Source organism: Rattus norvegicus, chromosome 7, assembly GCF_021556685.1.
Source record: "Rattus norvegicus strain SHRSP/BbbUtx chromosome 7, alternate assembly SHRSP_T2T, whole genome shotgun sequence".
Lineage (NCBI taxonomy): Eukaryota > Metazoa > Chordata > Mammalia > Rodentia > Muridae > Rattus > Rattus norvegicus.
In genome coordinates, this window is record NC_141540.1 from 141,099,180 (window position 1) to 141,123,917 (window position 24,738).

General features: G+C 48.1%; 1 protein-coding gene and 1 long non-coding RNA gene across 3 annotated transcripts; one reads left to right on the plus strand and one right to left on the minus strand.

Moving 5' to 3' along the window:
* Positions 1-2,773: 2,773 nt before the first annotated feature.
* On the plus strand, positions 2,774-23,758 carry Higd1c (HIG1 hypoxia inducible domain family, member 1C). Of its 2 annotated transcripts, NM_001432215.1 has the most exons (4): positions 2,774-2,854; positions 3,498-3,594; positions 13,333-13,467; positions 23,056-23,275. In NM_001432215.1, the coding sequence occupies exons 2-4, from the start codon at positions 3,504-3,506 to the stop codon at positions 23,118-23,120; spliced, it is 291 nt and encodes a 96-aa protein (NP_001419144.1). In that variant the 5' UTR covers positions 2,774-2,854; positions 3,498-3,503; the 3' UTR covers positions 23,121-23,275. The 2 variants fall into 2 exon arrangements, with proteins under 2 accessions (NP_001419144.1, XP_087411429.1); XM_087555303.1 differs by lacking the exon at positions 2,774-2,854 and having other exon boundaries at positions 3,367-3,594; positions 23,056-23,758.
* LOC148004984 (uncharacterized) lies at positions 3,758-4,610 on the minus strand. Its single transcript, XR_015626035.1, has 2 exons — positions 4,523-4,610; positions 3,758-3,899 (listed from the first exon to the last, which is right to left on the minus strand). It is a non-coding gene; the product is annotated as an uncharacterized LOC148004984 (long non-coding RNA).
* Positions 23,759-24,738: the final 980 nt, after the last annotated feature.

The following is a 24,738-nucleotide window of genomic DNA, read 5'->3' on the forward strand; positions in this document are numbered from 1 at the left end:
GGGATTTAAACCTGGAAGTTGGTAGAAAGGAGCACAGGGAAGAATAAGCTACCCCTGAGTGTGTGGGTGCAGGCTCCTCCAAGAAGTCAGCCTCAGTATCTTTACAGTAGCCACATAGCATCTTGGTGGGCTCCAGTGTTCCTGGAGAATTGAAATGGGATTATAAACTGCTTCCAGGGATAGAGAATGGCTCAGTGGTTAAGAGCACTGACTGCTCTTCCAGAGGTCCTGAGTTCAAATCCCAGCAACCACATGGTGGCTCACAACCATCTGTAATGGGATCCGATATGTGTGTCTTCTGGTGTCTGAAGACAGCTCAGTGTATTCATATACATAAAATAAATAAATACATCTTTTTTCAGTGCTTCCAACACTGAAAAAGGTGCCAGAGGTCAAAGTGTTTTTATCATAAACAAAACTTTGAGCTTTGCTTGTGGTTCCAAGAAGATATCTGGCTTCACGCCTGGGGAGGGGGCCATGTTTAAAGGTCTCACATACTCTGGTATTACCTGTGTGTCACTGATATTCCCGCCTGGAAATGCCTCTGTATAAGGACTATTGCCTCTGTGTGGACGATCTTTACAGCAAACTCTGGGGACTTTAGCCTCTCAGCTGGAAAGAGACTTTGGTCCAGAGTGAGAAGTCCCTTTCTCTTTTCCCGTCTTTCCACCCTGCCTCAATACCAGCTGAGGACAGAAACACTTTTCTACTTCAAGGGATGACGCACACTAGCTTGACATTGGCCTGTTTCCACCCCGGAGCTTGGTAAATGTTACAGGTTACTCCCGCCCACACCCCAGCCAGTCGGTGATTAGAAGACATTGCTTCCAGGTGCCCTCGGCAGTGTACAACACAACACAGGAGTGCGTGCTCTCAGCTCAGTGAGAAAGCGCCAGGGGAAAACTATACCCCAACCCCTACAAAATAGCCAGCCTGGAGACTGGGGAATGGTTGTAAGGAACAATGTTTGCTTTGCATGCCCTTGGCCACGGGTTCAATTCCCAGTACTGTAAAAGGGAAAAGCCTGCATTAATAAAATACCAGGGTTAGGAAAATCAAGACTTAAGGCGTTCATTCGGATCAAGAGGAGTGAAGACATGTGACAACTGATATGGGATCCTGATTGGATGATAGACAAAACAAAAGTCCGATGGGCTGGCACAAAGTGCTGCCAAGCCCGGCGTTCTTGAGTTCGGTCCCTGGGATCCACATGTTGGAAGTGGACCCGATCACCATAAACCGTCCTCTAGCTTCCATGGGTGTACGCCCCGCCCCTAGTAAAGTAAATAAGTGCGATTTTTTAAAGTGCAAAATTTTTTGCTAGACGTAATTAGAACAGCCGACGAAAATGTTAATTCCTATGATTACATACTAGTATCATCGATGCTGTATTTATTAGCGCGTCGCCGTTATGCAAGAGACCGCCCAAATGCATCGGCAAAGCATGGGGGCGGGGAATCAGTGTGCAATTTACCAGACGGAGGGAGAGGAGAGGGGACACATGCCAGAGTTCTAGTTAAAAGGGGCTGGGGATTTAGCTCAGTGGTAGAGCGCTTACCTAGGAAGCGCAAGGCCCTGGGTTCGGTCCCCAGCTCCGGAAAAAAAAAGAACCAAAAAAAAAAAAAAAGGCATAAAGAAAACAACAACAACAACAACAAAAATCCATGAACTCTACCTGGTCCTCGGCCTTCACGCTGAGATCCATTTGCTGGAAGTGGAGGAAGGTGCAGGCAAGAAAGGGACATCTCCGCCCACACGAGAGCGCCAGGGCTGCCAGTCACAACCTGACAGATGGACAGATGCACCGCTCCTGGCCTAGGGCGCTATGTTCTCCTCAGTTAGCTCTCAGCGCTTTCCCGGATGCGCACCCTGCTGTGGATTGGCTCAGGGCTCTTTTATAAGGGATGTTGCTGGCCTGCGTGTTGGTGCAGGTGTGAGGAGGACGCAGGTTCCCTGTACTCAAACAGGCGCCCAGAGCTCTTGAGGAGTTCGAAGATTGGCCTTGATCCTCGCCTGCTGTCCGCTGGTTATCGGAGGACATTTTTGCTGTATATCATCATCCTTTTCCGTTAGGTGCCTTTTTATTTTGTACTAGGGCTTCATGTACGCGAGGCAAGCATTCCATTACTGAACTACAAGCCCCAGCTGTACTGTGTTAAGAGTCCTTTTGTTTATATTTACGTGTGTTGTTCCATGCAGCCCAGAGTCCCAATTGTGCGACTTTCTAAAGGATGGGTTGGCCTTGGCCTTGGATGGCGGCCTCCCTTCCCCCCACCCCTACAGTAATCCTGCACCCTCCTTCCCTTCAGACCCCAGCAGGGATATCTAAGAGTCATAGTCACAGAGGCCTCCGAGACCCCTGAGTCGTGAGATTTTGGCAATTGCACTCTTTCCCAAGGTCTTTAGAAAAACACTTTTTCTTCTAGCCGGGTAATGGTGGCACATGCTTTAATCCTAACGCTTGGGAGGCAGAGGCAGGTGGATTTCTGAGTTTAAGGCCAGCCTGGTCTACAGAGTGCCAGGACAGCCAAGGCTACATAGTGAGACCCTGTCTCAAAACAAACAAACAAACAAACAAACAAACAAACAAACAAAGAAACAAAACAAATGAACAGACATATTATCTTCCAAATCTAACATTTGTGGCAAGGCCCTGCTGCTAGTGGGTCTTCAGCAGGGGATGAGAAACCTCAGCCAGTACCACATGGCCACACCCTCGGGGTTGTCTCTCAGCTTTCCTATGATCATGAATTAGCTGGAAATTGCAGGGACAGGGACAGCCTTAAACCTGTGCTGATCAAAGAGCAGCAGGAGACAGTCAGCAAGCACTGGGGTCGGGTCCAGCACGTACAAGGTATGGCGCCTCTCACTGGGTTTGATTTTCTGTTGAAATCTCATCCGTACAGTACAGCTACTGTGTTTGAATACTATGCACTGTATGCATTGCCCATACAGGGGAGGGCTGCTCGGACAAGCTGGAGAACCACTAAGCCTGTTGCAATTCAGTTGTCTTGGGAGTTCTTTCAACCCCGGGGTTTAGGACAATGGCTTCCCATTGTCTAGTCTGGCCTGACGCACGGTGGGGCTCAGTAGATAACTGAACTGTTCAAAAGGCCCTGCACATCCTGCAGTCTCAGTCTCCCCTCCCTGTACATCAGAAAACGTCTTTTTTTCTGCATTGGCTCTGAAAGAGGAAGCCTGTGGTCTGTGTGTGGAGGGAAATCCTAAGGTCCCGGGTGACTTCAAGTGCCTTCCTGGGAAAGGGGACTGGGATGAGAATCCAGGCGTGTTGCTCTCAAGGACTCTGACGATGGTTTCTCTTGCCACGTATATTTTAACCTCTTGCCATATGGGGGTTCTGTAGTGGAAAGTGTGAGGGAGGAAAGGACGGCTGCCTGTTTCCATTGATCAGACACAGGGCAGGGGAAGGAACACTTAGTAGTGGAGCAAGGAGGAGGCAGGTTCTCGGAAGGATGATTTCTCTCTGTTGTTGGCAGAGAGAAATGTCTTCAGATGAGTGGTCAGCAGCTGAGGACGAAGGCCAGTTGTCCCGACTCCTCAGGAAATCGAGAGACTCCCCCTTCGTCCCTGTGGGTAAGTACTGCCTTGAGAGTTGTAGGAAAACCAGGGTGGAAAATAGCTTTCTTCCCCCCACCCCCAGCCCGCCCCACCCCCACATGCATTCTCTGATTCTGTGAAGCTCCCCCTCCTCCCAGCCCCACCTCCAGTTGCAGGGACTTTCTAGTTCAGATACTGGTGGATTTTAGCTATACTTTTATTCAACGTAACACGTGTCAGCAGGGGTCCACCCAGCTTGTTCTGGTGGTGGTGGTTACACACATTCCCCAGCATGCATATGGAGGTCAGAGGACAACTCTTGGGAACTGGTTCTTCTTCTCCTGTGGGTTCCAGAGATCGAACCTAGGTCATCAGGCACGGCAGCATTGGGCCATCTTACCACCCCTCCAGTCTGTCTAAAATTAGTTCACAGTCGCTCAAATAGAGTTCGCTTGGTGGGCTCATGGGTTTCTGACTGGGGACTGGGGCAGTTTAGCATCCTGAGAGTCAGCTGGAACTGTCCGTCTGTCTGTCTGCTCTGTGCATCAGTTGTAAGTCTTGGTGTTACGGATCTTCCTTCCGTCGCTGTCAGGTATAATGGAAACTTTTAGCTCTTGGGGGCTGGGATGCAGCTTGGTTGGTAGAGTTAGCCTAGCACGTGCAGAGCTGCAGGTTCAAATCTCCATATGGAATAAAGCAGTGTGGCAGATCTCGACAGCACCCAGGGAGATCCAAGCCTCAAGGTCATCACCACCGAGGAGTAAGCTCAAGGCCAGCATGAGCTAGCCACGTAAGCTCCTGCCTCAAAGAGGGGAACAAAGACAAACCAAGCCCCTCCGTGCAATGTGAACAGACCCCGGTAATGAACAGATCAGCTGCTGGTCTGCTACACATTAAGTTAGTGTTCCTGGAGAGCAAGTGATTAGCGCAGAGAGATGAAAGTGTTCCCGACAAACCCAATTACCTGCAGCCAGAGAGACACGGAAAAACAGGAGGGCGAGCTGACTTTCATCTCCAAAGGGACAGACAGAGCTTCTCAGTGAGCACAGAACCTGGGCTTGGCCAGGGAAAGAGACTCAGGTTTTTATTAGAAAACAAATAAAGATAAAATTTGTACGTATTGTTGAAGTTTTGTGATTTAAACGATACAGGTTATTCTGCCACAGGACTGACTGTCTCGTGGACTATGTACCGATACTTCTATTGATGATCTGAAATCACTTCCATTATTACAAATCTGACTTACTGGGTTGGGACTCTGAACGAGTGTGCTTGCATGGCACACTCATGGTGTGTGTGTGTGTGAGAGAGAGAGAGAGAGACAGAGAGAGACAGAGAGAGACAGAGAGCCAGAGACAGAGAGACAGAGAGACAGAGAGACAGAGACAGACAGAGACAGAGAGACAGAGAGACAGAGAGATCTGGAAGGGGCGTGTGTGGAGGTCATGAGACAACTTTGCTGAGTCAGCTGTTGTCTTCCACCCTTGCGTAGGAGCCAGGAATTGAACTCTGGCCGCAGGCTCGCACAGCAAAGGCTGTTACCCACCGAGCCCACTCACTGGCCCTGCCACCGTTACCTTATTGGCTTGCTTACTGCTGTTTGTACAGCCTGCACGCTAATCACTTTACTCAGCTGCATTTACTAACGAGCCTATAAGGCACGCACAGAGTTGTGATCATTTGCTATGGGTCTTCTCCCCGCTGGCCCAACAGACCATGAAGGATACGGATATCAACTAGCCCTAGAAACACCTGTCCCAGCGTGGTCTCTCATACCACGTAAAAATTAGCTGTGTTCCTTAAACTGTGAACAAACACACAGAACCCACAGTTTAGGGAGGGTGGGAAATCCATTTATAGACATTATAAAGAAAATACTTGGACTGGAGAGATGGCTTAGTGGTTAAGAGCACTGACTGCTAATCCAGAGGTCCTGGGTTCAAATCCCAGCAGCCACATGGTGGCTCACAACCATCTGTAATGAGATCCGATGCCCTCTTCTGGTGTGTCTGAAGACAACTACAGTGTACTTATATATATAATAAATGAATAAATCTTTTAAAAAAAGAAAATACGGGCTGGAGAGATGGCTCAGTGGTTAAGAGCACTGACTGCTCTTCCAGAGGTTCTGAGTTCAATTCCCAGCAACCACATGGTGGCTCACAACCATCTGTAAAGAAATCTGATGCCCTCTTCTGGTGTGTCTGAAGACAACTACAGTGTACTTATATATATAATAAATGAATAAATCTTAAAAAAAAAGAAAATACTTAGCTATAAACTAGCGCTTTTATGCTGACAATTACAAAATGCTAATGAAATGAATCAAATGACCTGAATGGGTACACTACTTACTGTGTTCATTGATTAGTAATTAGTAATATATACATATATGCATACATACTATATACATACACACATTAATATAGTAAGGAGGTCTGCAGGTGTGCTTTTTTTGGCTGTGGTCTTATATTCTTGTATCTCTGCTCCCTTCCAACCCTATTCTACCCTAATCCCTTCAAATCCCCCAGCACTAGGTAGGAGAGAAAGAAGGTTGAGGGGAAAGGGGACACTGATGGTGTTCAACTGCTTCCTGCTGATCAGGGGCATCGAGTTCCTTGTAGGCAGTGTTGATCATCGTCACTGGGATATCAATTTCTTCTTCTCGTCATAGCTCACAGCTATGAAAAACCACAGGAGCAGGAGTCAGGAGCAGCAGCGGCAGGAGTGCGCCCATGCCTCTAGGAGCTCTGGCATTTATACCCTCTGGAAAGTTCCTAGAATTCCAAACATAAGCTATCTTCAGCTGGGCAGAAATCACCCCCCTCCTGGGGCACGAGACAAATCATAGTCGCCTGCTCTGAAGCAGCCTCTTAGTCACACCTGGGGTTAAAACAAAACCCCATTCACATGAAACAGCTGGGTTTATAAAGAAAGCAAAGCTCTCACTGCGGAGGTCACTTCTCCCCAAATGGATCCGTAGGGTTAATGTAATTCCGTTACAATCCCAACAAGGATTTTGTGGATACAGAACTTGCCCTGCAAATGTGAAGGTCTGACTTAGACTTCCAGAACCCATATAAAAAGTTGTCGAGACAACGCTCTTGGAACCCCAGTTCTGGGGAGGTGGAGCCGGGCAGATCTGCATGACTCACTGGCCAAGTCTAGTCTACTTGGTGAGTTCCAGGGCACGGTAAACAGCACGTGAGGAGTGACCCCCTTAGGCTGTCCTCTGGCCACTATATGTGTGTGTGCAGAGGTATATGCATACTTGTACACACGCACATGGGCACAAAAGATGTGCTTATTCTAAGATATATGGAAATCATGAATTCTCCAACAGCTGAAACAGTATTTCTTTTCAGTGCTTGTGACCAGTCCAGAGGCCTTGCTCATGCTAGGCAAATGCTAACACCAAGACTTGTTGTTTTTGCCTTTTGGAGTCGTCTCCATGTCTTGCTCATGCTGGCCTCTAAGTCCTTGATCCTGCTGCTTCAACCTTCCAAGTGCTGGAATACAGGCAAGCACACCATGTTCTGTCCTGGGTTTTCCTGTTTGTTTAAGGTAAGGTGGAAGGAGGCACTATGAGCCCTAGCTACAGTAACCCAGACTCTCACTGCTGACAAAAATCACTGGAATGATTAGAGACCCCAAAGGAGAACAACACTGTTTTAAAGATGATTTTTACTTAAATATTTTTAGATCTGGTTTTAAATTTTTATGTGCGTGGGTGTTTCCGTCTGTCTGTCTGTGCATCATGTATGTGCCAGGTGCCCCTGGAGGTCACAAAAGGGTGTTGGGAGCCTCTGGAACTGGAGTTTCAGGGTTGAGCCATCGTGTGGGTGCTGGGAACTGAACCCAAGTCCTCTGCAAGAGCAGTGAGAACTCCTGACGCTGGAGCCCTGTCTTCCGCTCTCAGTGATTTCTGTTTTTCTTTAAAGTTCTTTTTTTTTTTTTTTTTTTTTCTGGAGCTGGGGACTGAACCCAGGGCCTTGCACTTGCTAGGCAAGCGCTCTACCACTGAGCTAAATCCCCAACCCCCTAAAGTTCTATTTCTTTTTTTTTTTCTTTTCTTTTTTTCGGAGCTGGGGACCGAACCCAGGGCCTTGCGTTTGCTAGGCAAGCGCTCTACCACTGAGCTAAATCCCCAACTCCTAAAGTTCTATTTCTAATAACTTCCGCTGAGTTTGGTTTTGGCAGGTTCATATATGGACACGGCACATTCCGATCACTACACCACTCCTTCCGATCTTTCTCCCATTCATTACCCTCTCCCCCTACAAAGTCCTCTTCCCACGTTCATGACTGTCATTGTAGTTTATAAAACAACGTTTGTCATAGTTTAAATTCCTCAGTGTAGGCACGTTGACATTGCAAGTGGGCGAAGGTCTGACACGGCGTGCAAGTATTTGTCCCCTGCTTCCTTCTGGGCCCTGGCGATGCAACTCCGCTGTGGCAGAAAGGGCCTCCTTTCCCAGAGCCACCTCCTGTACTCAGAGCGCGCGCGCGCGCGCGTGTGTGTATGTTACATGTGTGTTACATGTGTGTTATATGTGTTACATGTGTGGGCACAGGCATACAACAGCACACAGGTTGGTCAGAGGGCCACTTTCAGGAGTGAGGTCTCTCCTTCCACCATGTGTGTCTGAGGGCCCGAACTCAGGTTAGGCCCGTGCCGTTACCTGCTGAGCCTTCTCTTTAACCCCCTTGCTTTGTTTTGAGAGCCACTGAGTTTAGTCAGGTTCATCTGTGTGACCGTGGGTTTAGAGCAATCCACTCGACCCTGTGGGCTCCTCAGAAGAAGATCCACACAATCGACAGTCAAGAGCCTCCCATTGTCCCGTCACCGCAGTTTCCCGTCCTTGTCTATCAGCCTTCTCTGTGCTAGGAATATGCTGTTTCTTCTTCTTCCTCTTCTTCTTCCTCTTCTTCTTCTTCTTCTTCTTCTTCTTCTTCTTCTTCTTCTTCTTCTTCTTCTTCTTCTTCTTCTTCTTCTTCTTCTTCTTCTTCCTCTTCCTCTTCCTCTTCCTCTTCCTCTTCCTCTTCCTCTTCCTCTTCTTCCTCCTCTCCTCCTCCTCCTCTTCTGCCTCCTCTTCCTCTGTATTTTTGCTTTGTTTTTCATTCAACTCTCACCTATCTACAGAGAGAGGAATGAGTACATCTGGTGTGACGTGTGATATACAAATTCAAGGTAGCTCTTCATACCAAGAATTTATACGATCTATAGCAAATAATCATTCCTTTGCCTGTTACGTAGTTGTTTTGGCCTGCCGTACATTAAATCCTCCTAGTTTTTAAAATCTCTTAAGACCCGGCGTCTTTCCCATTCACTTGAGCTCTGTTTTAAAGGTGCTTGCCCAGGTTGTCACAGCACACAGCAGTCAAACACCCTTTGATACGGGGATAGAGAAGGGTTTGACCTCTTGAACCTCTGGAGACTCACAGCTCTTCCCAGAGCCACGCACTTCCTGCTCACAAGTCCAGGTGTGTTCAGTTCGTACTAAAGATATATGTGTGTGTATACATATATATGTATATGTATATATGTATATATAAATATATATATACACATATATATAATTATATATATAGTTATATAGTCTTGGGTGGTCTGAAACTTGCAGCAATCCCCCTGCCTCTGCTTACAGGTCAACAGGCTTCTGTCATGATACTCATCTCTGTTCCTTTTTAGCAAGAACGACATTTTTATTCCTCTCTGATCTAGTCCTTATCGGGTGATGGGAGAGATAAGGCCAAAGCTACTTGTGCTTGGATGCTGTGCTGGGCCAGTCAATAGCATGAGGCCTGACCAAGATGAGAGCCTCAAAGCATACACCGTTCAACACCTGGCTCAGGAAAATCACAAACACAGCTATCCCAGAGGGCTCAGGGCTTTCCAGTAAAAGCCCAAACTGAAATGCTGACCCTGAAAATACTCTTATTTTTAGTTTAGTTTAAGATAATCTGGCTTAGGTTTTTGAGACACAGTTTCATGTAGCCCAGGGTGCTCAAGCAGCCCACACGAACCTTGAACCCCTGTCCCTACCTCCCACACTGGAAACAGAGGCATGGGCTACCTTACCTACCTTAAGGATCCCAGTTAAGAGCCGCTCTGTCTGTGCAGTCGGCCCAGCGGGGTAACAGTGCTGACCACACAAGCCCAGTGCCCTGAGTTCAATCCCAGGAGCCCACACAAATGCCTACAATCTGAGCACCACCACGTGGCTGCGTCTGCCCACTTGCTCAAGTCCCTTTCTGCTTCCTGTCCGTCTCTCAGATCAGTCCTATCCTGAGTAATCAATGTTAAGAAAACACTCTGGGTCAAGGAGTTTACATGGTCAGCAGTGTGTACCTGCTGGATTAGGCACCAGACCCTTAACAGTAGTTAAGGCTGAGATGCCTAGGGTGAGGTCAGCTATACATCTTGTAGGCCACAAAAGGAAATCGGTGGCTTGCTTTAGTGCATGCATGATAGGAACTTCATACCAGGACTGTGAGGGATGAACAGGTAGCACAACGTAAGGTGGCTAACATACAATGGGAAAAAAAAAGTTAGGACACATGGTGGAATTTATCCAATTAATCAAACAACAATCCCATAGAAAATCCCACAGACCCATACTAGCAATTCTTTTTTTTTTTTTTTTTTTTTTTTTTTTTGAGCTGGGGACTGAACCCAGGGCCTTGTGCTTGCTAGGCAAGCGCTCTACCACTGAGCTAAATCCCCAACCCCCATACTAGCAATTCTTATATCCCCTGTATCCCCTGGGTATCTCGATTGGCAAAGGTGAAACAACACAGAATTAGAATGGTTCATCTAACAACGGTGCACCAGGAACCACGTCCTTGGGAGTCTGCTTGACAGCTGAGGTGGGCAGGAGGAAGTGGGAAGGGTGGAAGTCTCCACCTCAGAGTCAGAGGGGGAGCCTGGGACAATCAACTAGTCTGTGTGAAAATACACACAGCTTCCCCTGGAGTAACACATCCCGTCTTTTTTATTATCCACATAGTAGGTCTTTTTATCTTATTAAAGGTTCGGAGTAATTTTATTTTCAAATGTTTTTTTTTAAAGGGACTAATACTTTGTTTTATAAAATATGATAAAGAGGTGAGCATGTATATAATCTCTGTTTTGTAATTTAGATATCTGTGCCTTCAAGGTCTGATGGGCTCATCCCATAATAACCGGTCCCTGTGAGCTATAGGGGATGTCAGTGGAGGGTGGATATCAAAAGTCAAACTCCAGTCTTTAAAAGCTTCTGGTGTTCAGGCAGGAGCATTGTCTGCTTCCAAGTCCCCGACATTCCTGAGATTATTAAACAGTAAAACAAATGCCGTATCACATCTCTGAAAGCCTGCCCAGGTCGGGCAGAAGCATGAACAACATAAGAGTAAGTATCCACAGGGTTGGGGATTTAGCTCAGTGGTAGAGCACTTGCCTAGCAAGCACAAGGCCCTGGGTTCGGTCCCCAGCTCCGGAAAAAAAAGAAAAAAAAAAAAAAAAGAGTAAGTATCCACACGTAGGTGAGCAGTGGCTGATTTTCCAAAAAGATAAGACGTGTGTGATACCTGCCTCCATCTATTGGCATCAATCACAAGGACGCAGGCCCATCGGGGGTCAGTTCCCATGGAGAGCATGCTTGGGGGCAGGGCACGTTACACAGTTCTGCAGGGCTACAAGGGCAGCTTTGCAGAACCCAGCAGTGACTGGATGGTCTAAAACGCAGCTCTGCCGAGCTGCCTCCATTGGAAAAGCAACAGATTCTGTCAAGGAATCAAACTATAACTACCCTTATACTCATGCACAGGATCAGGTAACAGAATGGACTCCAGTGTGTCTCATGAAGAAAAGGCGGTCTCTAGACGGAGGTGAGATTTGTAACTCTGGGAGAGGGGCTCGAATAGTGGACCTGCTGGAAAACAGTGGGACACAGAGAAGATGAAGAGATGATCTCTGGCCTCATGACTCTCCCTTACCGTGCCGGGGACCAGAAACTGATGTGATGGCCTCTGGAAATTTAGCTTCCTCTTGCTATTCCGTGGCTAAAAGCTGCTAGTTTCTGGTGATTAATTCCTGCGGATAGCAACAGGGAATTAAGAAGTTAGCTGCTTGGGTCATTTTCTCTTTGACTTGCAGGACCTTTTACTAATCAGGTAAGAGTTTTTTTAACTCTTGTGAGTCAGAGAGAAAGGAAAAGAGTTGGGCACAAAGTGGGGGAAACCACTTATATCTGGCAGAACAGATAACTGATCACATGATTTTATGGATACTTTGTCATTCTGTAAGTTCGTAGTAAGTTTAAGGCAATAATTCATGTTATACATCAGCAAGACTTAAGGGGTTACGTCAGAACTGTTTTCATGTTTTTCCACTAAGACTAGTACCCAACTAAATGTTGTCTTTTTCTAGCTCTGTAAGTTCATTATAAGTTTATAGCAATAATTTTTATGTCACAAGTTAGCACAGTTTTGTCAAGAGACAAACTATCTGCCTTGTGTCTCACTATTTTAAAGTCTTGTACAGATAGATTAGTCCATCATTTATTTTCTGTCTTTGCACCTACAATAAGTTGCCCATTCTGGGTTTTTTTTTTTTTTTTCCTTTTCTTTTTTTCGGAGCTGGGGACCGAACCCAGGGCCTTGTGCTTGCTAGGCAAGCGCTCTACCACTGAGCTAAACCCCCAAACCCCTGAGCTAAATTCCCAACCCCCTGAGCTAAACCCCCAAACCCCTGAGCTAAATCCCCAACCCCACCCATTCCAGGTTTTATGGCCCTTAGTTACCAGATAGTGGCCTCATTCCTAACCTAGAAGGAATGTTTTCCATAATCGTAAATTTGTTCCAAGCCTGCTTTCTTTTTTCCAGTGCGATTAGCCCGTGGCACATGAAGGTTTACAGAGCTCTGTCTGCAGCTCCATCTATGGGGGGCCTGAAATTACTTGTATCAACATGGGAATTATGAAATCATTGATTTGACCTCACAGCATTACTACATGAAAGTCCATCTTCACATTGATTCTGCAGGAGATCACCCAGGAGGGTGGGCTGATGGCCGGGACTCACGAGGCTGTGTAACAGTGACAGGAAGGGCATCTGACCATCAAGGAGCAGTCCTGGATGACATCTCTGGGGACCTGCATCCCAGAGCGCACCTGTCACAGCCATGCAAAATGGTGGCCATCTCCAGAAAACTCACTTGGCATAGCCTTTCCTAGATGGCTTCTGACATCTCGTAATGCAGATGTTTCAAAATCTAAAACACCCACAACCCTCACCTCTGACCAAAGCATGTCAGATGAGGGCTACTGAACCTACATCTTGTCTGTCGTGCAGGTAGTTATCCTATACACAGCCATTTGGCTAAGGGGAATTCTTGCCTCTTGTTAATCTAATTCATGTTATTTTAAATCTAGCCCATAAGCTGTGCTATAGATTTTTAACAAATGGGTTTCTTCTTTAAAAATATATAATTCGGGGTTGGGGATTTAGCTCAGTGGTAGAGTGCTTGCCTAGCAAGCGCAAGGCCCTGGGTTCGGTCCCCGGCTCCAAAAAAAAAAAAAGAACCAAAAAAAAATATATAATTCATTTTTATCTTATGTTCACTGGTATTTTACCTGCATGTCTGTTCGTGTGAGGGCATCAGATCCCCTGGAACTGGACTTACAGCTGCCACGCGGGTGCTGGGAATTGAACTCAGGACCTCTGGAAGAGCAGCCAGTGCTCTTAACCACTGAGCCACCTCTCTAGCTCCCTAATTCCTCTTTAAATCCACAGGCATGGCGGGCTTTGTGGCTGTGCTGTCCTATGGTCTTTACAAGCTAAATTCCAGAAGAGATCAGAAGATGTCCCTCCATCTCATCCACATGCGGGTGGCTGCCCAAGGATGTGCTGTGGGGGCCGTGACTCTGGGTAAGCTGCCTGCCTCTTTTCTTAGGTCTGACTGTCCTCCACGGGTGTGTGTGTGTGTGTGTGTGTGTGTGTGTGTGTGTGTGTGTGCGCGCGCATTTTGTTTTACTTATTCTGTAAATTCTTGGTAGAAGATAAATATTGGGTTGAAATGATATGAGGAGGAGATAAACAGATTTCCTTGGGGGCTGGGAGATGGGGCAGTTCAGGGCACTAGCTGGGGAGATGGGGCAGTTAAGGGCACTGGCTGGGGAGAGGGGGCAGTTAAGGGCACTGGCTGGGGAGAGGGGGCAGTTATGGGCACTGGCTGCCCATGCAGAGGATTCAGCCCAGCATCCATTTGGAAGCTCACTCTCATCTGTAACTCTAATTCTGGGGGTTCTGGCGCCCTCTTCCGGCTCCTTTGGAGGTCAGGTATACTTGAAGTGTGCCTCCACACATTCAGGTACCCAGATATAGAAAATAAAAACAAATCTTAAACGAAGCAAGCCAACAGAGGTGAGGCCTCTCAATTTCTTAGGATTTTCGCCTAATAAAACCCAACGAAACCGCCAGGCCTTAAAGGGATGGTGGCCATCTGCTAGGACAGCAGTTCTCAACCTTCTTTTTTCTGTTGTTGTGTTTTGTTTTTAAGATTTATTTATTGTGGGTGAGTACACTGTAGCTGTCTTCAGACACACCAGAAGAGGGCATCAGATCCCATTACAGATGGTTGTGAGCCACCATGTGGTTGCTGGGATTTGAACTCAGGACCTCTGGAAGGGCAGTCAGTGCTCTTGGCCGCTGAGCCATCTTCCCAACCCAGTTTTCAACCTTCTTAATGTTGTGACCTTGTGTTGTAGTAACCCCCAACTATAAAACGGTGTTTGTTGTTACTTTGTAACTGTAGTTTCGCTACTGTTATGAGTTGTAAATATTTGATATGCAGGAGAAATGTATGTGACTCCTGTGAGAGGGTCATTCGAAGGGTGGAACCCCACAGGTTGAGAACCGCTGCTCTAGATGAAGCAGTGACCCTACACAGCTCCACTAACAGCAGTGACCGTGTCCCCCAGCCCCCAGCCTATCTCATGAGCAGGCGTAGTTACTATTTTACGTGGGAGGAAGTTTCTTTTAGCTTCCATCCCAGGTTTGAAGCTTTGCCCAGTGGCCGACGTATTTAGCTAGGAAAGATTAGCCTTGATTAGAAAGACTAGTTACAAAGAAACAACTAGTGGCTTAGTTAGGTTTTCTATTTCTGTGATGAAACATCATGACCAAAAAGGTAAGTTGGGGAGGAAAGAAAGGGTTTATGTGACTTACACTTCCACACTGTAGCCCATCAATGAAGAAAGTCAGGGCAGGAGCTTAATCAGGGCAGGAACCTGGAGGCAGGAGCTGATGCAGAGGCCATGGAGGGCTGTGTACTGGGCTTGTTCCTCATGGCCTGCCCAGGGATGGCACCGCTTACAATGGGCTGGGCCCTCCCCCATCAATCACGAAGAAAACACCCTACAGGTTTGCCTACCTGATCTTCTGCAGGCTTTTTCTCTACTGCGGCTTCCTCTTCTCAGATGACTTTAGCTTGTGCCAAGTTGACATGAAACTGTCCAGCACTGACCATTTAGGTTTTGGTTGGCTCTCTACGTAGCCCTGGCTGGCTGGCAGCTTATGGCCGTCTTCCTATCGTTGCCTCTCAAGTGCTGGGATCACAGTTACACACCGTTACACAAACCCGCAGTTTTCAAGGTTTGTTTGCTTAGGACAGGCAGTCTGGGCTGGCCTCAGAAATCACTTAGTCCAGGCCAGACTCAAAATAACAATCCTCCTTGGTTCTGAGACTTCAGGCACATGCCTGGCTAAGATGGCTGTGAGACAGGACAATTCAGAACTTTCAAACCGGAGCTAGAATACACAGGACAGACTAGATTCCTACAGTGGTTCTGGTTAGCTGTTTCCCTGTGGACCTTTATTAAGCTAATGTATTGCACAGGTGGTACCGAAACCCTTTAAAATCCTCCCGCTTCAGGCTTCCTGGTGCAGGGAGTATGTGTGCCCCATGCTTTGCTCCATAGATTACGCTTAACTGGCCGAATCAATGTGAGCTTTCTAACTTGACAATAAGAACTGTCAGTTCAACTACACCAGCGTTTCTGGAGCCAAGGTCATTTCACCCAAGAAACTGTTACGAAGTTCCCAATCCAACCCGGCAGGACTCCAAGGGGACCCTAATCTCACTGCTGGAGAAAGGAGCTGTCTTCCCAGGACAGGAACTTTATACAGTCGGGCCTAGACAGGCACATTAAAAACATTGACTCAGCCGGGCAGTGGTGGCTCAGGGAGGCAGAGGCAAGTGAAATGGATCTCTGGGTTCGAGGCCACCCTAGTCTACAGAGTGAGTTCCAGGATAGCTGGGGCTTCAAAGGGAAACTCTGTCTCAAAAAACCCAAAACAACCAAATAAATAGAACTAAACCAAACCAAAGCCACATGGACTTGGCGCCCTTATCAGACCACAGTCAGTCATAGCCCAGTTCCTGAGGAATTTTCCCATGAGTGACAGGCTAATGCTTGCCTGTGCAGCAGCGAGGCCCCATTCACGCGGTCTGTGCTTCTCAGTTCACTGAAACTCTCTTTCTGGCTCTCTCCTCGGGCTAAACTTTGTTTCCTGCAGCAATGAGGCCCCTGGCACAGTCACAGGTGTTTCTCCTGCTGAGAGAGCAGCTGGTCACCGGTGTCTGGAGTTTGATAAATTACTGGCCTTCCTCCACACCACAGGACAGGTTCCCGCTTTAGTTTCCTGTCTTTGTGGGCCCCAAATCCGAAGATGTAATTGTTGTAGTTCCCGAAGTCATTGTAGTTCCCCACCTCCAAACCTGTCTCCTTTATTAAACCATTCCTCCAAAGCCGCACAGCCAAAGCTGTCATCACCCACAGACCCAACTTCAAGGGCAACCACTGCAGTTTCCAGAGTTACCTCAGCTACATGGAGCCAGCACTCCTGGCCAGTCACAGCCAAAGGGATCCACCGTCATGGCCGTCAAAAGACATAAGCGGGGTTGGGGATTTAGCTCAGCGGTAGAGCGCTTGCCTAGCAAGCTCAAGGCCCTGGGTTCGGTCCCCAGCTCCGAAAAAAAGAAAAGAAAAGAAAAGAAAAGAAAAGAAAAGAAAAGAAAAGAAAAAGACACATAAGCAAAGCTTCTGTCCTTACCACTGCCTGGGTCAGTCTTCAGGGTCTCAGGGTGTCCAGCCAAGTTCTTTCTCACAGTTCAGCGGACACCTGGTCTCCCGAGAGCCCTCTGAGCACACTTTGGGTCAGCCATTCTTCCGCCCACCTTGTGTGCCCCCATGTTCTGCTGCAGAGGCTCAGAAGTGAGGAACCCAAAGCTTTGGGGATTTTGCTGTTTGGTTCTCCAAAGGTTCACAGTGTGGCAGCCCCTGTGGGCTTTCAGGAAGCGACAAGCCGTTTGTTCCCTCAGGAAAATCTAATCTGGTATCATATGGGGACATTTTTGTCTGTCCTGTTGGGAGTGGGAGGCAGTGAGGTAACTCTAGCAATCAGGGAGGTTGCCAAACGGCCCCCGGTGTACAGAGCATCGGACAGCAAGGAAATCTAGCCCTGGCTGGCAGTCGTGAGGCTGGGAAACCGCCATAGAGGCCGACAGCCAAAGGACGAGGGAGATAGGGTGACTTCATCCTGCCTCCCCCAGCATATCCGCTCCCTGTATCAGGGAGGAGGAAATGCCCACGGACAGGTAGTCCTGGCTACTTCACAAGAGTTCTGATAGCGCTCTCTTTAGTCTGAGAATGCTGCAGTGAGCTGCCGGCCTCCCTGGAGTCAACAGGGACGGGGAGATCCTGATCTTAAGGAGGTCACTGGTAACATCTGATTGGCAAAGGCAAGCTTGATTACCGTGACAGCATCTGTTCAAACAGTGACAGCATAGGCTAAGCCATGGATCCCAGGCCCTGGTTACCCAGTTCTGGTGGCCCTAGAACTGACAGTGGGGGCAGCACAGAAGGGCAAAAGGCTAGGCTTAAACTTAAAGCACACAGCAGTGAGCTCTGGCCTGGCAGCCACTCCTGTACTTGCATTAGCTCACATCCCAAGACTTCCTCCCAAAACATGTCTGTTACACATGCATACACACACACACACACACACACACACACACACACCACACATACACACATATACACACATACCACATACACACACACCACACATACACACACACACATACCACATATACACACATACCACATATATACACACACCACACACACACCACACACCACATACACACACACACCACACACACACACACCACACACACATACACACATACCACACATACCACACACACTCACACACACACCACACACACACCACACACCACATACACACACACACCACACACACACATACACACATACCACACATACCACACACACTCACACACACACCACATACACACACATACACCACATATACCACACACACACACATACACCAAATACACACACAAACATACATCACATACACACACACATACCACACACACCACATACACACACATATACCACACATACCACATATACACACACACACACCACACACCACACACACATATATACCACATATACCACACACACACCACATACCACACACACACACACACCACATATACACACACATACACCACACACACACCCCACACACCCACACACACCACACACACACACATACAACCATATGTGTTATGTAAATATACATGCATGTGAACCCATGTAACATGAGTGTACATATACAGCTATACATAAACAAACATATTGTAAGCATCTCTTTAGCTTTTCCCGGGAGAGGCCTGTAGCCATTTACCAGGAATCCTGTGCACCATAAGGAAGATAAGCACGTTTGTGGGGGTTTTGAAGTACCGGTGATAAGCCGGCTGATTCCTGCCCTGGCACAGTTTAAAGGGCTGCTCAGGTTCCGAGCTGGTGGAGGTCAGTGTGTTTTGCAGAGGGCCTGCTTCACACACAGCCTGCCCCAAACCTGGTGTTCTCTAATTCTGGAAAGAGTCACTGGAATGTATATACTCGGCGGCCGTCGGAGTTCTTTCAAGACACATTATTATCGTGTGTGACGTGGGCGTATGTATGCAGGGCACGCCAGTGGAGTTCAGAGGACAACCTTGTGGAGCGGTTCTCTTGTCTACCTTTCACAGTGGCTGAGGATCACACCAGGTGGTCCAGCTGAGGAACCCGATGTCCTCTGCACTGAGCCGCTCGCCAGCGCCTGTCAGGAGGGCCACACTGGTCCAATGGCCTGTGAAGCAAGGGCCCTATGGTAGAGGGCCAAGTGATGCCATCCTAACTGTCTGCTTCTACCACAAGGGTGAGCCACGTGTTCCTTTTCTAGGGGGACTGTGGACATGAAGGCCTTCATCAGGCTTTGGGGACACCAGCAATGTTTCTCAGTGTCCCCACACAGCTTTTTTGGTAGAAGACAGATCACTTGGAGCATGCAGCTGGACTCCTGCAGGACTTAGTTAAAAGCTGCAGCATTTAGTAACCAAAGGGCTAGGAAAAGAAAATAGGAATCCAATGCGATTCCCAAACAGGCGAAATTACTCAGCAACTTGAATTCAATTCCCGAGGCCCACGTGTTGGAAGGAGAGACCCACTGTTCCCAGACCCCTGCACTGGTCTTGTGGCGCACACATGGACACACAATAAGCAAATGATTCCTGAGTTCTTGGCGTGTCTCACACTGGTATGGAGGATGGAGGACAGAGGTCAAAGCTGAGGGAGAGAGAGAGCTCAGCAGACAGAACAGCCAGCACTAAGGCGTTCCCAACGCCAGTCACCTGACTTACAGCCCCTTACCCCCGCTTGTTGACATGTTCCCATACATGTATTTACCGTGGGCTGAGCACGTGCTCTCTATGCCCTCCCTAACCTCACCTTCTCTCCCTTAGTCCCCCTTTTCCTTCTAGATGGTTTTACTTCAACTGCATGTGTGTGTGTGTGTGTGTGTGTGTGTGTGTGTGTGTGTGTGTGTGTGTGTAGAATCACAATCTGTTTAACATGGCCACCTCCAGCTGCAAACAACAGAACACTTGGCTGAAAAAAAACAAAAAACAAAAAACAAAAAACAAAAAACAAAAAACAACGCAACCTCACACCCTATTGTGTAAATACACGCATTTCCCTCACCTGTCCATCTGCTGTCGCTAACAGTTTAATCCGCCTGCTGTGTTGGGATACAATCTGAGGTTACCCCAGCACCTGGCTCTGAGGCCCCAGGTTCCCTGAGTTTAGGGTGTGGCCCCTCACAGAACTGCCTCTGATGCCAGCTGGATTCTCACTGCGTGAGCTTCCGCTGTGACCCAGGAGGCTTATCCGCCACAGGGCTGTTATTTCTCCCGTAGTTGCAAGCTTTTTACAGCTCTGTCCATTCCTGGGGCAAGGACCAGACCAATCCCCATGACACAGTAGCCCAGCAGATCTGGTGTCTATGATGGAGCTGTTATCTTATCCTACAGCCTGTGACTTGAGGCTCAGAGAGAAATGGGCCCATCACTCTAGCCTCAAACTGTTAACCTCACATTAGACCGACAGAAGTCCCCATTCAAATGTCTCCGTGACTAGGGATAGAGCCCAGCTGGTAGAGTGATTGCCTAGGATGTTGGAAGCCCTGGGTTTCAACCCTAACATGGCATAAAACCCAGGCATGGGGACACATACCTGTGACTCGAGGACTCCCTGGGCAGAGGCAGGTCCATCAGATGTTCATGGTCATTTTCAGCTACAAGCAAGTTCAAGGCTGGCCTGGGCTACGTGAGACCCCTGCCCCCAACAAACTCTTTGAATTATAGACCTCACATCCTATGTATAAAGAGGTCCTTAGGGATATGGGAAGACAAAAGCTAGCCAGATGTGGTAGCTCCCACCTGCAGTTCCAGCTGTCAGAGAATGATGAAGGATCACGGGAGTCCAGGAGTTAGAGACCACATGGGGCAGACCGCCAGAGCCCATCTTAAAAGTAAACAGGTTAAAATAAAAAAAATAGGGGCTGGGGATTTAGCTCAGTGGTAGAGCGCTTACCTAGGAAGCACAAGGCCCTGGGTTCGGTCCCCAGCTCCGAAAAAAAGAACCAAAAAAAAAAAAAAAATAATGTTGCTCTGCTAATAATGTGGGCTGCTGGGCTGGAGAGATGGCTCAGCGGTTAAGAGCACCCGACTGCTCTTCCAGAGGTCATGAGTTCAATTCCCAGCAACCACATGGTGGCTCACAACCATCTGTAAAGAGATCCGATGCCCTCTTCTGGTGTATCTGAAGACAGCTACAGTGTACTTATATATAATAAATAAATAAATCAAAAAAAAAATAATGTGGGCTGCTTATATTTAATTTATAGTTTAAGAATGAATGCACGTGCCTGTAATACTAGCTGAGGCAGGAGGCTACCAATTTGAGGTTAGTCAGAGTCTGGGTTACCTATCAAAATCTTGTCTTGGAAAGGCACAGTGGTGTTCAACATATTTGTTTGTATACAATTCAAAAGTTTGAAGAGGCAGGGGTGGCTTGGAGAGACGGGATGGGTTGGAGAGGTGGAGGGTGTCTTGATGGTAGAGTTTGCCATACAAATGCTAGAACTGAGGTCAGAGTCCCAGAACTCACGTAGAGCTGGGTACCTGTGGTGAGATGGGAGCTGGAGGGAGATCCCAGGAGCTGGCGGGCTGGCTAGCCTGGTGTATGTAGGATCTGACAACAGAGAGAGACCCTGTCTCAAAGTAGAGGGGAGAACCAACACCCATGGCTGTTCTACCTTCCGCCCACAGGCTGTGGGACGGCACGCTCACGCTCACACATGAGCTCACAAACAAAAACTGGACAAAAAGCTGGAGGGGGGTCCACTGCTAGTGTATGGAGTTGTAACAGTACAGATATGGACAGCACACTACGAGATCCCGCTTAGAGTTCTAGCTGGATCACCAGAGAAGTAACAAGTGTCAGTGAACTGAGGTTGTCAGACGGTTGACAAGACGAGAAAAGAAATGAGTCCAGAATTCTCTCTGAACCTGAGATTTTCTTCACCGTGTGTTGAGACAGGGTCTCACGGTCCAATGCTAGCCTCAGACCCCCTGTGTAGCCAAGGATGACTCTGCCATCTGAGTGCTGAGATCACAAGTGTGTGTGTGCCACCATGCCTGGTTTATGTGGTACTGGGGACCAAGCCAGGGCTTTGTCGTGCTAGGCAGACACTCTTACCAACTGAGCCACCTCTCCAGCCCTGAGAATGCCATTTCAATTACAGTGAGTTTGGCTAAAAAGAAGACATTTCGGCTTGAATTCTGTGCAGTATCAATTCTAGCAATTTTAGCATTTCACTCTAAAATGTTTGCGGCGTCTGCCTCAGTGTGCCGTCACGTGGAGCCACAAGAAGAATTCACGGAGCCTTTGTCTTCTGTGCACCCCAGGAAGACGAGAGCAGGCAGTCTTGGAGGACGTGAAGGATTTAGACAACTATCTACCCTGTGCCTTAAGTCTGAGTCTTTTTAAAAGTATTTATTTATTTATTTAATGTATGTGACTACACTGTCACTGTCTCCAGACACATCAGGAGAGGGCATTGGATCCCAGTACAGATGGTTGTGAGCCACCATGTGGTTGCTGGGATTTGAACTCAGGACCTCTGGAAGAGCACTGAGCCATCTCCCCAGTCCCACACCTGAGTCTTGCACTCCTCTTTCTTTTGGAATTCCTTGCCAAGGTTTCTCGGAAGTCCCTCCCCACGCCCTCCCGTCTGCTTCTCTTTCTCAATACACCGTGTCCGTCAGACTGCTAGAACCACCTGCCTCATCTCCCAGCTAATTCACCCACTGGTCCTAACCCCAGAGCAGGGGTTCCATCAGTCACGCACATTCCGTGAATACTGAGCACTGGTGGATGCTGACTACATGGCTGGCTAACTAAGACGTCTGTGTCTGAACTTGCTTTCCCCAAGATTTGTCCTGTTGTCAAGACAGGATTCCATGCAGCTCAGGCAGGGTGAAGTCAAACGCCATGCTGACCTTCTGATCCTCCTGCCTCTGCTTTCCAACTGCTAAGCTGCTGGCACGTGTCACCGACTTCAGCCGGCCGTGGTGGCACACACCTTTAATTCCAGCACTGGGGGAGCAGAGGCAGGCAGATCTCTGTAATTCAAAGCCGGCCTGTGCTACGTGGTGAGTTCTAGGGGGATCCAGGGCTACAGCAGAGAAACACTTGACTCAAAAAAACAAGCAAAACAAAACTTAAACTTGGGGATAGTGTTATGACAGCTTAAATTCAAAGTATTATCATCTTTTAAATTAAAAAAAATATTTTTACAGAACTTGCATTTTTATGAGTTTGGGTTTGTGTGTGCACATGTAGGTAGGCCTGTGTCAATGCCTGTGTTATGTGATTCTGCAGCCACTACGTGAGCCAAGCGGAAGCTTACTGAGGGGGTTTTGTTTGTCCCTTTCTTTTGCAATGTTGTGCTAGTTTTGGGAAAGCGTGTGGGAAAATGTCAGCGTTTGCTTCTCACGGACACTACTGATGTGGGGATGGCTTTCTTTTCCAGGTGTCCTCTACTCTATGTATAAGGATTACATCAAACCTCGGTTCTTCGATGCACCCAAAAAATAAAGCCAGAGGCTGGACTCGAGGAAGGCCGGCGCCGTCCTTCTCGGTGCTGATCGTCAGAAAAAGGAATTTCTCGCTGTGTTCCGGATCAGGCTGCATGGTGTAACTTGCGTTGTTAAGTAGTAGCTTTCTAAATCCACACCATTAGCTGAAAATTACCCCGCTGCTGTCTTCTTCTGACTTAATCCCCCTGGAGCTCAGGACCTTGTGCACACAGGCAGCAGCCGTGCCTGCATCAACAGGCTCTGACAGAATCCTAACCAGGCTCTGGGCAAGAATGTGGCCACCGTCTCTCAGAGAGTGGCGCGGACCACATGTGTTTCCTTAGAAAAGGGATCTGGAGGAGGCAGGATGGCTCAGGGGTGGAGGTGCTGGCTGCCAACTGACCTCAGCTCGAACCCTCGAACCCAAACAGTGGAGGAAGAGAGGGAACTCCTCTGTTCCCCACAAGTGTGTGCACCGATACAAATAAGCAAACAACTGTAGAAAGAGGGTGGGACCGGCTCTTGCAGAGGACGGGGCTTCCTAACCCCCACATGGCAGCTCTGCACGGAGTACGCATAGAGTGCCCGTGCATACACGTGAGCAAACACTCATACGCATCAAAGCAAATAAACCTTTTTTTTTTCTTTTTTTTGGAACTGGGGACTGAACCCAGGGCCTTGTGCTTGTTAGGCAAGCGCTCTACCACTGATCTAAATCCCCAACCCCATAAACCTTTTTAAAAAGAAAGAAAATGACCTTTTAAAAAGTAGGGCATGATGCCAGTCTAAAACTCGAGGAGGCAGAGGCAGGAGGACCCCACGTTCCAGGCTAGTCTGGGGTACACTGTGAAACCCTTTCTGGGGGGTGGGGCAGGATCTTACTATGCAGCGGTGTCTGTGCTCAAAACTGCAATCCTTCTGCCTCATCCCTTCTGCATGGAAGGCCCCTCTGGAACGTTACTGATGAAGGACAAGAATGTATTTGTTGCTTAAAAAGCCACGCTAAGGGGTTGGGGATTTAGCTCAGTGGTAGAGCACTTGCCTAGCACGCACAAGGCCCTGGGTTCAGTCCCCAGCTCCGGAAAAAAAAAAAAAAAAAAAAAGCCATGCCAAGTAGGAATCTAATAATGATGGCAATCCAGGGAAACTTACAAACTCGGATGATGCCCATTTGTAACAAGGGAAGATGCAGGATGCTCCTGCGTTCCCCTGGGCTGGGTAGAGTGGGGGCTCCGCTGCAGGAGGTTGCTAAGTGGTCCTTCTACACAGACACTACTGAACCTAACACCCGAATCTGTAGACTGCCTCACTGACCTAATGCCATGTCTGAAACACAGAACCTTCCTTGGCTTCCACACCACGAGCCTGCGTGTTCTCCTTCCTTCCTTCACAGTGAGGTGACACAACCGTGTAGCAGGCACTCAGTACTAATGAACTGCATGGCTGCTGATCCGGTGTACACCGGGGGAACAGCCTTTCTTAATTAAACCTCACGGCGTGTAATCCCGGGAAACACGCATAGCTTTATCCATACATTGGCTGTGCTAATGCTTGCACACTGTATCATGGAAAGTGTCCTTGTGTGTGAGGCCTGGTCACCGTGTACAGGGTTGAGGTGGTGGGGAAAGTCTCTGGAG

Bases quoted from the DNA above. Each gene is read 5' to 3' on its own strand.
- Higd1c (XM_087555303.1), top strand. From the start codon at position 3,474: ATGATTTCTCTCTGTTGTTGGCAGAGAGAAATGTCTTCAGATGAGTGG. The intron at 3,595-13,332 runs GTAAGTACTGCC...TTAAATCCACAG, and splicing joins CTCCCCCTTCGTCCCTGTGG to GCATGGCGGGCTTTGTGGCT. The intron at 13,468-23,055 runs GTAAGCTGCCTG...TTTCTTTTCCAG, and splicing joins TGTGGGGGCCGTGACTCTGG to GTGTCCTCTACTCTATGTAT.